This window comes from Scyliorhinus canicula, chromosome 21 (assembly GCF_902713615.1).
Source record: "Scyliorhinus canicula chromosome 21, sScyCan1.1, whole genome shotgun sequence".
Lineage (NCBI taxonomy): Eukaryota > Metazoa > Chordata > Chondrichthyes > Carcharhiniformes > Scyliorhinidae > Scyliorhinus > Scyliorhinus canicula.
In genome coordinates, this window is record NC_052166.1 from 35,273,050 (window position 1) to 35,290,395 (window position 17,346).

General features: G+C 48.5%; 1 protein-coding gene across 3 annotated transcripts in view; it reads right to left on the reverse strand.

The window, feature by feature from the left end:
• Nucleotides 1–17,346, reverse strand: part of man1b1b (mannosidase, alpha, class 1B, member 1b) — a 74,185-nt gene that overhangs the window by 17,780 nt on the left and 39,059 nt on the right. For all 3 annotated transcript variants that reach the window (XM_038782511.1, XM_038782513.1, XM_038782512.1), the window contains exon 9: nt 4,404–4,592. In XM_038782511.1, coding sequence (XP_038638439.1) covers nt 4,404–4,592 — 189 coding nt within the window. The remainder of the gene's footprint in view (nt 1–4,403; nt 4,593–17,346) is intronic.

The window sequence follows — 17,346 nt, forward strand, 5'->3', positions numbered from 1 at the left end:
CCTTTAGGGGCCAAGCCCTCGCATTGAGGGGCTAGGCCTGCGCCGGAATGGTTGGCGCTCCGCCGGCTGGCGTGGATGGCTTTTGGCGCCACGCCAGCCGGGGCTGAAAGGACTTTGCTGGCCGGTGTAAGTCCGCGCATGCGCCGGAGCGTCAGCAGCTGCTGACGTCATCCCCGCGCGCATGCGCAGGGGAGGGGGTCACTTCCGCCTCTGCCAAGGTGAAGACCATGGCGAAGGCGGAGGGAAAAGAGTTCAACCACAGCACAGCCCCGATCGCGGGCCAGGCCACCGTGGGGGCACCCCCCGGGCCAGATCGCCCAGCGATCGCCCCGCGACACACACCCCCCCCCGACCCTGCCCGCACCGCCAGTCAGGTAGGTGTTTTAACTTCGGCCCATCGTGGGCCGGAGAATTCTTCGGCCCATCGCGGGCCGGAGAATTGCTGAGGGGGGGGGGGGGGGCGCCGAACGGCACGGCGCGATTTCCGCCCCCACCGAATCTCTGGTGGCGGAGAATTCGGGACACAGCGGGGGCGGGATTGACGCCAGCCCCCAGCGATTCTCCGACCCGGCATGGGGGGTCGGAGAATCCCACCCCAGGGTCTGTGCTTCGAACTAGACTAGTGACTTGAAAATTTCAATCACGCCTTTTGTTTCAAATACCAACTTTCCTCATCCACCAACAAGTGCAAGGAAGTAATTTGGCACTCGCTCGACAACACACCAACCATTTACATTTCAAACAGCATTTTTAATCTAATAAAAGGGTCCAAGTGTGTTTCATAGGAGCAAAATATGGCATCACTTGCCATATAATTAGGGTATGTAGCTTGGTCAAACATGCAGGATTTAAGGAGTGCAGAGAGGTCTATACTGGAAGGAAGCCAGGAGCTTAGGGCCGAGCACCTGAAGGTGCATCAACGGTGGTGTAATTAATATTGGGGTTGCTCAAGAAACCTGAATTAGAGTGCAGATATCCAGGAGGATTGTGGCATTGGAGTAAATTATCGGGACAAGGAGAGGAAAGGCTATGGAGGGATTTGAAAACAAGGAGAAGAATTTTAAAATCAAGGCATTGCTTGACTGGGAGCCAATGTAAGTTAGTGAGCATAATAATAATAATCTTTACTGTCACAAGTAGGCTTACATTTACACTGCAATGAAGTTACTGTGAAAACCTCCTAGTCGGTACATTCCGGCGTCTGTTCGGGTACAGAGATGGAGAATTCAATTACCCAACGGCTTTCGGGACTTGTGGGAGGAAACCCGAGCACCCGGAGGAAACTCACGCAGACACGGGGAGAACATGCAGACTCCACGTAGACTCTACACAGATAGTGATCCATGCCGGGAATCGAACTTGCTACCCTGGAGCTGTGAAGCACCAGTGCTATCCACCTTGCTACCGTGCATAGAGGTGATAGGTTCGTAGGATTTGGTAAGAGTTAAAACAGACGCCATAGATTTTTGCATGATCTCAGGCATACTGATGGCGAATCCAGGAGGCCAACGAGGAATGCATTGGAATAGTCGGGTCCAGAGGGTGCAGTAGATAACCTGAGACAAAGGAAAAGGCAGGGAATGCTAATGAGCTGGAAACAGGAGACAGTCAGAAGCTCACCTTTGGATCAAATATTGACAAATGGTTGAGAACAGTCAGGTTCTATCTTAAGACAATGGCCAGGAAAGAGGAATAGAATTGGAACAAGGGTAAATGGCATAGCGAGAGTTAATGTGGGACTGGTAAACTGTACTGCCTCGTGAGATGTAAAGAGAAACATGGCCTAAGACTATGGTCAGCTGGGGACAGGATTGAGGCCTGGCTGGACTAATAGTTATCACATCAAATCAAAATAACAAATGTTCAGGGCAAAAGAAAATCTCAATCTTTACAGGGCAGAAGAGGGCCATTCGGTCCATCGAGTCTGCTCTGGCTCTCTGAAAGAGCATTCTACCTAGTCCCATCTCCTGCCAAATCCCTGTAACCCTACACATTCTCTCTTTTCAGATAGCAATCCAACTCTCCTTTGAATACCTTGATCGTACCTGCCTCCTCCACCACCCTCTCAGGAAGTTCATTCCATATTCCACCCTCCCCCTGGGTGAAATAATTTTTCATCGCATCACTTCTACCCCTTTTGCCAATTATTTTGAAACAGTGCCCTCTAGTGCTTGATGCTCTCGGTTGAGAACAGGTTTTCACCATTTGTCCTGTCCATGCCCCTCAGGAGCTTTGAATACCTCCAACAAGTCTCCGCTCATCTGCTTTTCTCCAAGGAAAATGGTCCAATCTATCTAATGATAGATTATATTGAACCATGTGACTGCATTGCAAATCATTACAACAGTTTAAAATGTGAATGTAGGTGTGTAACTGGAAACTCTACCATATTGCTTTTATGCATTTAATCCTGGTTGACTGCAGTTTTCTCCTCACTCCATTTCTCTTCAGGTATCATGCCATTCTAATCCTTTGTCTTATTTCTTGGTCGCACTTTCCATCCAATGTTAACATACTTCCCAGATGTCATGCAGCACACTGGTTAGCACTGCTGCCTATCAGTGCCAGGGACCTGGGTTCAATTCCAACCTCGGGTAACTATGTGTGGAGTGTGCACGTTCGCCCCCTATCTGTGTGGGTTACCTCCGGGTGCTCCGGTTTCCTCCCACAGTCCAACGATGTGAAGCTTAGGTGAATTGGTCATTCTAAATTACCCCTTTGTGTCCAAAGGTTAGGTAGGGTTAGAGGGATAGAGCAGAAGTTTGGGCCTGGGTAGGGTGTCTTTAGAAGGGTCAGTGCAGACTCGATGGGCTGAATGGCCTCCTTCTGCACTGTAGGGATTCTATGATCCTATGTCAAAATTTGTCTACGTGTTTGATTTTTTTTTACTATGATTTTACACTGGTATATCTTTAAATATCTTTATTCAAGTTTTTGATATTTTAATATTTTAAAACATACAACATAATAAAGAAAATACACCAACCCCCACCTCCCTCCCAGTAATCTCAACCAAATATCTCACCCTTAACAGGTGACAGTAATTAGCTCATTGAAATGTAGTGCAAATAAACCTAATCTTTTGTGGAACCACTCACTCGCCTCGCTCCCCCCACTCTCCCCAAAAAGCAAATTTCACCGTTTCCAGATATAAAAACTCCATTAAATCCCCCAGCCACACCGAGGCACTGACCTTCACCCCAACAGGACCCATCTGCGAGTGATCAGCGAGCCGAAGGCTAAAATATCTGCCCCACTCCCATCTGCAGCTCCAGCAAGTCCGACACCCCAAACATGGCCCCCAGAGGACTGGGCTCCAAATCCATATGCAAGACCACTGACATGGTGCTGAAGAACAACCTCCAAAATTTTTCCAACTTGGCGCAGGACCAGAATATATGCGGTGATTGGCCGGGCCCCTCCCACACCGCTCACAAGTATTCTCCACGCCTTCAAACAACCGGCTCATCCTCAACTTTGTCAGGTTTGCTTTATGTACGACCTTTAGCTGCATCAATCCCAGCCTCGCGTACGAGGTTGAGGCATTCACCCTCCGCAGCACCTCTTACACTCTGGTACGATTTTCTTTTTGGACACTACTAGCTACTACACTACACTATTTTGTTTTCTTACAATTTTCAGCTTTCACTTCACTTTCACTCACTGCTCTACCTAAAATTTTGTGCAGTTTCTCTTTAGAATCGGCGACCTTCAACTAATAATCCCAGAAGGTATTTTAATCAAAGCACATTTTTATCATACAAACTGAATAGATAGCGGGAAAACACATCCCACTGATAACTCTGTAACTAAGCACACATTAAATAACTAAATAATGGACTGCTACAGCTGAGACATTAGCTGCTCAGTAGGTTCTTTAACTCCTATAGATCAATGAACCAGAGCTAGAGTCTAATTTAAACTTTCATTAGAAAGAAAATCAAGATTGCCTAACCGTACTCCTCCCTCGGTGTTATGTGGAAGTTACAGTGACATGCGTTCGAGCTGTCTAGTATAGAGAGGGTTAAACTTTCTTGACATTGATATAAGCAATTCGAATTTTAAAAAAAATAAATGTAGCTCAGAAGTAAAAACATAGGTAACATAGGTACAGGAAAATTTTAAAAACCTGCAGGTAGGTACATGATAGCTTTTCTACTCTTTTTATTCTATTAGCTAATCGTAACAAGGCTGCTATTAAGATCTACGGAACACCGTTCAAATCATAAACCCCACTACAAGTCTCAGCACTGACAGAGAATTAGACATTAAAAATTATGACGTAGATCAGCCTTACGCTAAATTGTAGATCTTCTCAGTTGATCAATCACAAATAATGCTTAAACTTATAAAGATTAAATTTAGGCCATGATCAACCAGCAGAGATTCACAAACTACCATACCTGGTACTTCTCTTCTTTAGTCAGGCGGCTGAGCTCTCGAAACTCCAGCTGAATGCTGGTCACTTCTGCAACGGTGCTGTCAGATGTCCAGCGTGGAGGGTGGGCAGTTCCACGACCAATATTTACATCGGAATATGGAATTTTGGACGGAGTGTTGAAAGCTGGCATTAGACGATTCCCTAACTCACTCTAGGGTAACAGGGAAAATAAAGACATGTGATCGATTAACAAAACTACTTCTCTACATTACTGGTTAGCAAAACCACACAACATAGTTGCACAGAGTTTACAGAGGACCAAACAAATCTTGGGATTTTAAATGAAGTAAAATATGAATTAGCTCCAACAATAAGGAATGTAACTGGATTTCTGACACGGTCAAAATGAAACCAACTCTAAATGGGGACAATAGGCAAAGTAAAACAGACAATGCAATTAGGATCATAAGTACAACGGACTTCATCCTCTTGTATGAATACCTTCTCCTTTGGTTACCTTTTTAACGAACAATGTCAAAAGGGAATTAAAGAGGATAAGGGGAAAGGTAGGGGGTGGGGGAGGAGTAGAATTAATTGGATAGCTTTTTCAAAGTACCAACACAAGCATGATTGGCCAAGTAACCAACTTCTTATGTTTAAAAAAAAACACGAGGCAGACATAGCAAGAACAAAACCAAAACTAACTAAAACTAAGAAAATGTACACAAAATATAGCGATGAACAGCACAGAAGAGGAACAAACATAAAAATGCTGTTGATAAATTTCTGGGCATTAACGCTCCATTTATTTATCATCACATGTTACAGGCTAAACTTTGCCAAGAGAAGGTTAAGAGAAGTTTGAGAAGGTCAATCCTGGGTGAAACTACGAAACAATTCTGTACTTTTTTAAAAAATGTGCTTCTTAAACGTTGAAATAAATATGCTCCTTCCTTAATCTAACAAGGCCATGGAGCAGCCATGCATTTGTGTGAAAGTAGGTAAAGACCAAAGAAAAGTCAAAGGCAGGTGATGCAACAAGAAACAGGAAATCACATATGACTGAAAATATTCAAAGGTGAACTTGATCCAATGTCAATGGACAACCAGATGGTAGCAGAAACAATGCTGAGGTCTTCCGGTTGCGGCTATGCCTGGGTAGGTCGCACAGTCGGCAGCTCCCGCCGATAACGGACTTTCAAGGACCTTTTAAGGAGCCTCAGCGGCATTTGTTCGACGATTCCCGGTGTGGGAAGGTAGCAGTGAGGGTCCCCCAGCACTGTATGGAGTGGACCAGGAGCGGAGCGGTCACAAAAGTGGCTTTAGAGTAGAGAGGAGAACGGGCGTGAAAAAACAAGATGGCGGCGGGCAGGGATCAGGCAGCGTGGGCCCAGTGCTCTCAGGAGCAGCAGGAGTTTTTAAAAAGCTGCTTTGCTGACTTGAAGGCGGAGATGTTGGCCCCTATGAAGGCGTCGATTGAAAGGTTGGTGGAGACCCAGAAGATGCAGGGGACGGCGATCAAGGAGGTGCAAAAGAAGGCCTCTGATGAGGATGAGATTCTGGGCCTGGCGGTTAAAGTGGAAGCACACGAGACGCTTCACAAAAAATGGCAAGAGAAGCTGGAGCTCCTGGAGAATAGGTCGAGGAGGCAGAACCTGCGGATTCTGGGTCTCCCTGAAGGCGTGGAGGGGTCGGATACTGGGGGGTATGTGACCACGATGCTGAGCACGCTGATAGGTGCGGGGGCCATCCCAAGGCCCCTGGAGCTGGATGGAGCGCACAGAGTCCTGGCCAGGAGGCCAAGGGAGAACAAGCCGCCGAGGGCGATGGTGAAGTTTCACCGCTTCACCGACAGGGAGTGTGTCCTGCGATGGGTGATGAAGGAGCAGAGCAGCAGGTGGGAGAATGCCGAGATCCGTATTTATCAGGACTGGAGTGCAGAGCTCTCAAGAAGCGGGCAGGATTCAACCAGGCTAAGGCGGTCCTCCACGGGAAGGGGGTGAAGTTCGGGCTGTTGCAGCCGGCGAGACTGTGGGTCACATACCAGGACCGACGCCACCATTTTGATACGCCGGATGAGGCATGGACTTTCATCAAAAACGAGAAGCTGTACTTGGATTAATGGCTTGCAGTATGTTATGTGGGATATTGGCGAGGGAGAGGAGGCGATGCTTGTTTGGGTGGGATTTTTTTCCCCCACGTTTTCTTGGGACTGGGTGGGTCCGTAGCCTGGGGCCCTCGGGGACTGGGGTGAGATTTGCAGTTAAAAGGAACTGCGCCACAGGGGGCGGGGTCGGCCCAGGCAGGGAGCGTGGCTTTTTCCCGTAAAATAGTGGGGACGGTACGTTAAGCGTGGTGGGGGGTACTGTGTTCGATGTCCACGTTGGTTTATATGGGGTGCAGGGAGGCGGGGGGGGGGGACTTTCACTACCCCACTTTGGTGGGGGGAGGGCAGGTGATCTGGATGGGAAATCCAAAAGGCGATTGGAGGCAGAGGCAAGAGCGGCCGGGGTCAGCATGAGTCAGCTGACTTACGGGAGTGCAATGGGGGGGGGGGGGGGGGGGGGGGAGTAGGGGGGTTAAGCAGTTGCTTGGCCGGGGAAGGGGAGGGGGAATTGACGGTAAGAGGGAGAGTCGAGGTGGGGAGCCTCTGCCTGGGGGGCTGGAGAGTGCGGGAGACGCGGACTCGTGGCTAGCCTAAAAAAAGGAGATGGCTAGTCGGCAGAGGTAGCCCCCCGATCCGGCTGATCACGTGGAACGTGAGAGGCTTGAATGGGCCGGTCAAGATGGCCCGGGTGTTTTCGCACTTAAAGTGGCTGAAGGCAGATGTAGTCATGCTACAGGAAACACACCTGAAGATAGCGGATCAAACTAGGCTGAGGAAGGGATGGGTGGGACAGGTTTTTCACTCAGGGCTGGATGCAAAAAACAGGGGGGTCGCAATCCTGGTGAGTGAGCGGGTGGCATTTGAGGTGGGGGGTATTGTGGCAGATAAAGGGGGTCGATATGTTATGGTGTGGTGGGCTGCAGGGGGCCCAGGTGGTGCTGGTGAATGTGTATGCCCCAAACTGGGTCGATGCAGGGTTCATGAAGCGGATGTTGAGTCGGATCCCGGATCTGGAGGCAGGTAGTTTGATAATGGGGGGGGGGGGGGGGACTTCAATATGGTTCTGGACCCGACACTGGATCGGTCTAGATCGAGATCGGGTAAGTGACCGGCAGCGGCTAAGGTCCTGAAGGGGTTCATGGACCAGATTGGGGGAGGGGGGGGGGGGGGGGGAGTGGATCCGTGGAGATTTTCTAGGCCAATGGCGAGGGAGTTTTCCTTCTAGTCCTATGTACACAAGGATTACTCACAGATAGATTTTTTCGTGGTAAGCAGGGTACTAATCCAGAGAGTGGAGGGGGTGGAGTATTCAGCTATTGCGATCTCGGACCATGCCCCACACAGGGTGGACCTGAAGATGGGGGAGGAGAGAGGTCAGTGCCTGTTGTGGCGAATGGACGTGGGACTACAGGCAGGGGAGGAGGTCTGTGGGCGGGTCCGGGGCTGCATCCAAAGATATGTGGAGGCCAATGATAATGGGGAGGTGTCGGTGAGTGTGGTCTGGGAGGCGCTGAAGGCGGTGGTCAGGGGTGAGTTAATCTCAATCAGGGCCCACAGGATGGAGAGGGAGAGATTGGTGGGGGAGATACGGAGGGTGGATAGGAGATATGCGGAATCCCCTGAGGAGCGGCTGTTGAAGGAGCGCCGGAGCCTCCAAACGGAGTTTGACTTGCTAACCACGGGGAAGGCTGAGGTCCAGTTGAGGAAGCTACAGGGACCAGTGTATGAGTATGGGGAGTTGGCACATCAGCTGCGGAAGAGGGAGGCGGCTCAGGAGATTGGGGGAATTAGGGATAGGAGGGGGAACACGGTGCAGAGTCCAGCTAAAATAAACAAGGTATTTAAGGACTTTTATGGCGAATAGTACAAGTCAGAACCCCTGGGGGGAGGGGGGGGGGGGAAGATGCGACAGTCCCTGGACCAAGTTAGGTTTCCAAAGGTGGAGGAAGGGCGGTTAGAGGGATTGGGGGCTCCGATTGGGATGGAGGAGCTAGTTAAGGGGTTGGGGAGTATGCAGGCGGGCAAGGCCCCGGGGCCGGATGCATTCCCCATTGAGTTCTACAGGAAGTTCTCGGAGCTGTTGGGCCCAGTGTTGCTGAGAACCTTTAACGAAACTAAGGAAAAGGGAATCCTTCCCCCGACGATGTCGCAGGCTTTGATCGCGCTTATCCTCAAGCGTGATAAGGACCCGTTGCAATGCGACTCCTATAGGCCGATTTTGCTTCTTAATGTGGATGCCACACTGTTGGCCAAGATCCTGGCCACTAGGATTGAGGATTGTGTCCCGGGAGTGATTCGTGAGGATCAGACGGGGTTTGTGCAGGGCAGGCAGCTAAATACGAATGTGCGTAGGCTCCTGAGTTTGGACCCCGATACAGAACAATCATAGGTTCGTTCCAGATAGTGGGTTCCTAAGCTAGCATACGGCGGGAATCAAAAGGATGGGGGACTTGTTTATCGATGGGACCTTTGCCAGTCAGAGGGCGCTGGAAGAGAAATTTGGGTTACCCCCGGGGAATACCTTTAGGTACATGCAGGTTCGGGCTTTCGTGAAAAAGCAGGTGTGGGAATTCCCACGGCTGCCTGCTGAGAGGATACAGGATAGGGTGGTCTCGGGCGTGTGGGTTGGGGATGGCAAGATATCGGAAATATACCAGGAGCTGCAGGAGGCGGAGGAGATCTCGGTGGAAGAGCTGAAGGGCAAGTGGGAGGAGAGCTGGGCGAGGAGCTGGATGAGGGCCTGTGGGCTGACACCCTGGGCAGGGTCAATTTCTCCTCATTTTGCGCCAGGCGTAGCCTGATTCAGTTTAAAGTGGTGCATCGGAAATCGAGCCGTTGGCGATGGCGTTGAGGGATTCAGGGAGGTGGAGAGGTCTGGTACGAGGTGGAGAGGAACATAGGGTGTCGTTGTATGCCGATGACCTGTTACTGTATGTGGCGGACCCGGTGGGAGGAATGCCAGGGGTGATGGAGCTGCTAGCTGAGTTTGGGACCTTTTCAGGCTATAAACTAAATTTAGGCAAGAGTGAGGTATTTGTGGTGCACCCTGGAGACCAGGAGGAAGGAATTGGTAGGCTCCCGCTTAGGAGGGCAGGGGAGAGTTTTAGGTACCTGGGGGTGCAGGTGGCCAGGGACTGGGGGACTCTTCACAAGCATAATTTCACCAGGCTTGTGGATCAGATGGAGGAGTTGTTCAAGAGGTGGGACATGCTGCCATTGTCGTTGGCGGGGAGGGTGCAGTCCGTCAAAATGACGGTGCTTCCGAGGTTCTTGTTCCTCTTTCAGTGCCTGCCCATCTTCATCCCCAGGGCCTTCTTTAGGAGAGTGACTAGCAGTATTTTGAGCTTTGTGTGGGCACATGGGACTCTGAGAGTGAAGAGGGTTTTCCTGGAGCGAGGGAGGGATAGAGGAGGGCCGGCGCTGCCCAACCTTTTGGGGCACTATTGGGCGGCCAATGTGTCAATGGTGCGCAAATGGGTGCTGGGGGGGGGGGGGGGGGGGGGTGGAAAAGAATGGAGATGGCGTCATGTAGAGGTACGAGCCTGGGTGCCTTGACAACAGCGCCGTTGCCGCTCTCTCCTAAGAGGTATACCACGAGCCCGGTGGTGGCGGCGACCCTAAGAATCTGGGGACAGTGGAGACGGCATAGGGGGGAAACAGGGGGCTCGATGGAGGCTCCATTGGGTGGAAATCATCGGTTCATCCCGGGGAACAATGATGGGGGATTTAGGGGGTGGCAAAGGGTGGGCATCAGTAAATTGAGGGACCTGTTTATTGGCGGGAGGTTTGCGGGCCTGGGGGAACTGGAAGATAAATTTGGGCTCCCCCAAGGGAACATGTTCAGATACTTGCAGGTAAAGGCGTTTGCTAGGCGACAGGTAGAGGAGTTCCCTTTGCTGCCCTCGAGGGGGGCGATGGACAGAGTGCTTTCGGGAGTGTGGGTCGGAGAGGGGAAGGTGTCTGACATTTATAAGGTAATGCAGGAGGTGGAGGAGTCGTCAGTGGAGGAGCTGAAGGCTAAATGGGAGGGGGAACTTGGGGAGCAGATAGAGGACGGGACTTGGGCGGATGCCTTGGAGAGAGTCAACTCTTCCTCTTCATGTGCAAGGCTTAGTCTCATCCAATTCAAGGTGCTGCACCGGGCCCACATATCCGGGATTAGGATGAATAGGTTCTTTGGGGGTGAGGACAGGTGCACCAGGTGTTCGGGGAGTCCGGCGAATCATGCCCATATGTTCTGGGCATGCCCGGCACTGGAAGGATTCTGGGAGTGGCGGAGACGGTGTCGAGGGTGGTTGGATCCAGGGTCAAACCAGGGTGGGGACTCGCAATTTTTGGAGTTGCGGTGGAGCAGGGAGTGCAGGAGGCGAAAGAGGAAGGTGTCTTGGCCTTTGCGTCCCTAGTAGCCCGGCGGAGGATCTTGCTGCAGTGGAAGGATGCGAGGCCCCCAAGTGTGGAGACCTGGATCAGTGACATGGTGGGATTTATAAAATTGAAGAGGGTCAAATTTGCCCTGAGAGGATCAATACAAGGGTTCTATAAACGGTGGCAGCCTTTTCTGGACTTCCTGGCTCAAAGATAGGTATCTTGGTCAATAGCAGCAGCAACCCGGGGGGGGGGGGGGGGGGGGGGGGGGGGTTCCTTATTATAGTTTCTATTTTTTTTTCTCTACGGTTATGTAACTTAACATTGTGTTAATTTAAGTTGTTGTTAATATGTTGTGTTGTTCATTGAGGAGGGGCGAATGTTTATGATTGCTATCATCATTGTTATTGTTGGTATTTTATTATGGTTCGATGTTGTTGTATAAATTCAACATTTTTCAATTAAAAAAAATTTTTTTTTTTTTTAAAAAAGTGGTGCATCGGGCGCATATGACAGGGGAGAGAATGAGTAAGTTTTTTGGGGTAGAAGACAGGTGTGTGAGGTGTTCAGGGAGCCCAGCTAATCATGCTCATATGTTCTGGGCGTGCCCGGCGCTTACGGAATTTTGGAAGGGCTTCACAAAGGTTATGTCCAAGGTCTTGGACACTCGTGTAAAACCGAGCTGGAGGATAGCGATATTTGGGGTATTGGATGATCTGGGAGTGCAGGAGTCGAAAGAGGCCGGAGTTCTGGCCTTTGCCTCCTTGGTAGCCCGGAGAAGGCTCTTGTTAATGTGGAGGGGCGCAAATCCCCCAAGTGTGGAGGCTTAGGTCAGTGACATGGCGGGGTTTCTCAGGTTGGAGAAGATAAAGTTTGCCTTGCGAGGGTCTCTGCAGGGGTTCTCTGGGCGGTGGCAACCGTTCCTTGACTTTCTCACGGAACGATAGGTAGAGGTCAGCAGCAGCAACAACTCGGGGGGGGGGGGGGGGGAGAGAGAAGGGTGGGTTGTTTTTACGTTATTTGTTAGGGGAGGATGCTCCATTTTGTTTTGTTACATTTTTTAGCCGGATAGAGGGTTAAGTGTTTTTTGTTGATATATTGCTTAGTTCTCTTCTTTGCATTATTTTCTTTTTTGTAGTGTTTTGTAAAAAAATGAAAAATTTGGAATAAAAACATTTTTAAAAATAGAAACAATGCTGAGCGCAATTTCAGCAGGAATGCTTTAAATCTGTATTGTTTAGATCTCATGGACTAATGATGGGAACAGACTCAACAACAGCTTGCTGTAGCCATAAAAAAATACAGATGGGCGTTTTCACCTACTCTCAAGGTGACTTAAATTAATTCACTGAGGCGAATAATGATCCTATGACAAGGAATTGCCAAAAAAAACTGTTGTGTGGTACTTTGTGGCAAATACCCTAATTATGAAGTACAAATCTAAGTTGACAAAAATGAAAAACAGCATATTAGATAGCTGGTTGCAATAGTCACAAAAATCGGCCTCTGATGAATTAACTCATGAGCCTTTGGAACAATGATACTTGGTGAAATTTGTTAAACACTATTTCATAGTCGTATTGCTGAAACTACTAGATAGTGGCAGAGTGTGATAATTGCAATTGAGCACAAATAAACCACTGCATCCAAAGTCAGTCGCTTCTTAGCTACAGAAGAAATGCAAACTAGGAAAAATCAGTGATCATTTCAACATAAAAGATAATGTTACAGTAATATTCAGGATGTTTTCTCGTTATTCCCTCCCCTCATAAAGGCATCCATTTTTGTTGGAATATTAATTCTCTTAGCAGGCGTTTGTCACCTTGTCCAAATGATTATTCCTCATGCTTGAGCCTAGAAACAGCATCAAAAAGTAATCTTACAGCCTAGACAGCGGCTATTTGGCTCATGCTCTCTCTGATGGCTCTTTGCGGGAGATCCCTATACTAATTCCACTCCCCAAGCGCTTTCCTCTACTTCAAATATCAAGCCTATTTTCTCAATGGCAAAACATTCCAAATATTTTTCCAAACTCTCCCTTTGTCCTCTCAGTTACTAATTCATACTGATGATCCCTCATGTCATGACACCCTGGCCAATTCTAGCCCCACTTGATCCAGATTTACAACACAAGTAAAATTAGATTTTAAAATACCCGTGGTCCTTGGTTGATCCCAGTAAACCACTTCACCAGGTTTGTAACTTTAAAACAGTACTCTTTTATTATGTACAGTACTATAATTAAATGGACAGAAAACATAACTATCTAATATGCCTTTTCCAACTCCCCCTCCCCCTTCCTAACTCGGTATGGGACAATTGGGCGCGGCCGTTTGGACGCAGCCGTTTGGGTGCCATGGGACAATTTGCGCAGCCAAGTTGGCGCGGCCGTTTGGGCGCAGACGACAGAAATTTTTTTCGTTTTTGTGGCTAGTAAATTGTTGCAAGATTAAGTATCATTCGAAGGAAGGACTTAAAAGCAAGCTTAAAACTGTAAATTAAAAGATGAGCTTTAAAAAGTTTTTAAACTAACTTTATTGTAAATTAAAAACCTTAAATTAGTTCATTTAGTTAAAAACCTTAAATTAGTTCATTTAGTTTAGTTCATTTAGTTCAATTATGAGCAAAGCTCCTCAAGTACTCGATAGCATCCATGTTTTCAAATTTAAGAACAGTTTCACGTATTCTTTTATCTGCATCTCTATACTTTTTTAGTTTTTGTGGCGGTTCATGGCCGGCTAGTAACCTTTCATAATATGCATCTCTACCTTTCTGTACTTTACGCAGGCCATCAATTAGTTTCCATATGGTGGGATGATGCATGCCAAGTTCGTATTTCAATCGACGGTGGGCTGCCTCCGCATTATTGTTTGTGCGGTCTTCCCCGTTTAATGTTCTCTGATAAAGGTTCCAAATCTCAGGGCAAAATAAAGGTGTTCGTCTACCATTTCCTCGTCTGTTCAGACGACCAACATATGTATCTTCAAACCAGTTGAGTCAATCTTGAAGTTCTTGCGGCAGTTGGGTCGCTAAAGCATCCAGATATTCATCGATTTTGTTCAAAGGTACAAAGGCAATGGCAATAATCATTTTAGCTTTTAACGCGAAATCTGGATCAGTGTTATACAAACTACGGAACCCCATACTAGCTAGATGTTTTTGCATATTTTGAGCGAAATGAATAAAACATCCTTTTATTTGAACATCAGGGAATATGTCTTTCATAGCACTGTGCGCAGCTTGTTCATAATCACAGACGATTGAACTGGGTTTCAAGTTGGGTTCGATTTCTTTCAATAATGCGAACATTCTCGCATATGTTGTGCGTTGCTTGTTGGGCAAAAGAGCATAAACCGTAGGAGTAACTCCTCTGTGTTTTTTTACCATAATTACATAAATATGAGAAAAGAGGCTGGGAGCAATACTGAATGTGCTATCTGCAAACCACATATCAGATGTCAATAAGTGCTGTAGCCAGCTCTGTCTTACGAAGATTAATATCCGGTCGTGACCTGGTCCGGTATCACAAAGTAAAAAATTTTCTTCCACTCCTGGTTGAGGGACATATATCCTGTAGCATTCTGGCACAATCAATTGTTGTAAATCACTTGGATTGGTGGGGGCGTTCAATACATGATTACGCTTTCTGCTTATCATTCTCCTCAAAGCAGATATATTAGGAATGGCTGGTAAACTAGCTTGCGATATGTCTGTCAAACATTCATTAACAACTACAGTCGGTGCCTCAAGGGTTTCCTGTGCTCTCTTTTTTATTTTAGTTTTTACGAGTGCAACCTCTACTTGCAGAAGCATCATGCGAATGGCTGTTCAGCTGCCTCACCACGTTTGCAGCTTTAGTATGGAGCCGTGCTTTGCACCGGTTTTTTTGCTCACAACGCCAAAATTTCACTTCACTGTCACCTTTGCTTGTTTTGTCAAAGACGTAAAGGAATCCGTTATGAACAAATTTTTCTTTACCACGTTTCGTTGCTACTTCCTCAGCCATCATATGGGTATGCGAATTGATTTAGTTAAAAAATATATAAAAAGATGGTGATAGACCGAAACACTTGTGACAGCGGACCCGCACCAGCAGCCAACTCAACTGAGGCTAATTTACAAATAAAGAAATGTTATTATGGCCAAAACGTCCGGCGCCAAAACGGCTGCCGCCAAAACGGCCGCGCCAAAACGTACCTAACCCTTCCTAACTACCCCTTGCTCTCACACATATTACACACACACAGCAAACCACCAGTTGTCAGCCAACCAATCCACCTGACTCCCTCCAAACCTGGGGTGAAATTCTCTGACCCCCCGCAGGGTCGGAGAATCGCCCGGGGCCGCCGAAAATCCCGCCCCTGCCGTGGCAAAAATTCTCCGCCACCCGGGAATTGGCAGGGGCGGGAATGGCACCACACTGATCGGCGTGCCCCCCGCGGCGATTCTCCGGCCCGCGATGGGCCGAAGTCCCGCCGCTGGGAGGCCTCTCCCGCCGCCGTGGTTTGAACCACCTCTGGTGGCGGCAGGATCGGCGGTGCGAGCATGGGGCGATCGGACCCCGTGGGGTGCCCCCACGGTGGCCAGGCCGCGATCGGGGCCCACCGATCGGCGGGCAGGCCAGTGCTGTGGGGGCACTCTTTTTCTTCAACCGCCGCCACGGCCTCCACCATGGCGGAGGCGGAAGAGAATCCCCCAGCACGCATGCGCCGGTGGTGACGTCAGCGGCAGCTGACACACCGGCGCATGCGCGAACCGGTGAAGGCCTTTCGGCCACCCCTGGCACCGGGCGGCGGGCGTCAAAGGCCGTTGGAGCCGGTTTGGGCACCAGTCGGTGTGGTGCCAACCGCTCTGGCACGGGCCTAGCCCCTGAATGTGAGGGCTTGCCCCCTAAAGGCGCGGAGAATTCCGCACCTTTGGGGAGGCCCAACGCCGGAGTGGTTGGCGCCACTCCACTACACCGGGACCCCCCGCCCCACCAGGTAGGGGAGAATCCCGCCCCTGGTTCCTAAGATCCACTCGGTTCCGAGGAGTCTGGCTAAAAACAAAACCTGGAAACAGTGTCCTGCTTCAACCTTGAATGTGCTGAAAGGCACATTCCGATTATGGGTCCAGAGACCAAAATAAAAAAATAACATAAAAGAAACAGGAAGAAAGCAAATAAACAGGAAGGACGCTTACACTTGTTACTGACCCCGACCCAGAGAAAAGCCTTCCCCAACAGAACTCTTCAAAGGCATTCTCAATTAAATCTCTTCTGAGCCTTTTCAGCTCTGATAAAAATAGACCTAGTATTTCAAGTGCCCAAGAGTTCTCTACTTGCTGTCAACACAAAAGTATACTTTTCAGAAGAGTTAGAGGGCAATGAAGGACGGAAGAAAGAGGGAAAATCAACCGTGGATATCTAAGGAAATAAGGGAGAGTATCAAATTGAAGGAAAAAGCATATAAAGTGGCAAAGATTGCTGGGAGATTAGAGGACTGGGAAATCTTTAGGGGGCAACAGAAAGCTACTAAAAAAGCTATAAAGAAGAGTAAGATGGAGTAGGAGAGTAAACTTGCTCAGAATATAAAAACAGAGAGTAAAAGTTTTTACAAATATATAAGACAAAAAAGAGTGGCTAAGGTAAATATTGGTCCTTTAGCGGATGAGAAGGGAGTTTTAATAATGGGAAATGAGGAAATGGCTGAGGAACTGAGCAGGTTTTTTGGGTCGGTCTTCACAGTGGAAGACACAAATAACATGCCAGTGACTGATAGAAATGAGGCTATGACAGGTGAGGACCTTGAGAGGATTGTTATCACTAAGGAGGGAGTGATGGGCAAGCTAATGGGGCTAAAGGTAGACAAGTCTCCTGGCCCTGATGGAATGCATCCCAGAGTGCTTAAAGAGATGGCTAGGGAAATTGCAGATGCACTAGTGATAATTTACCAAAATTCACTAGACTCTGGGGTGGTCCTGGTGGATTGGAAATTAGCAAACGTGGCGCCACTGTTTAAAAAAGGAGGTAGGCAGAAAGCAGGAAATTATAGGCCAGTGAGCTTAACTTCGGTAGTAGGGAAGATGCTGGAATCTATCATCAAGGAAGAAATTGCGAGGCATCTGGATAAAAATTGTCCCGTTGGGCAGACGCAGCATGGGTTCGTTAAAGGCAGGTCATGCCTAACTAATTTAGTGTAATTTGTTGAGGACATTACCAGTGCAGTAGATAACGGGGAGCCGATGGATGTGGTATATCTGGATTTCCAGAAAGCCTTTGACAAGGTGCCACACAAAAGGTTGCTGCATAAGATAAAGATGCATGGCATTAAGGGTAAAGTAGTAGCATGGATAGAGGATTGGTTAATTAATAGAAAGCAAAGAGTTGGGATAAATGGGTGTTTCTCTGGTTGGCAATCAGTAGCTAGTGGTGTCCCTCAGGGATCGTGTTGGGCCCACAATTGTTCACAATTTACATAGATGATTTGGAGTTGGGGACCAAGGGCAATGTGTC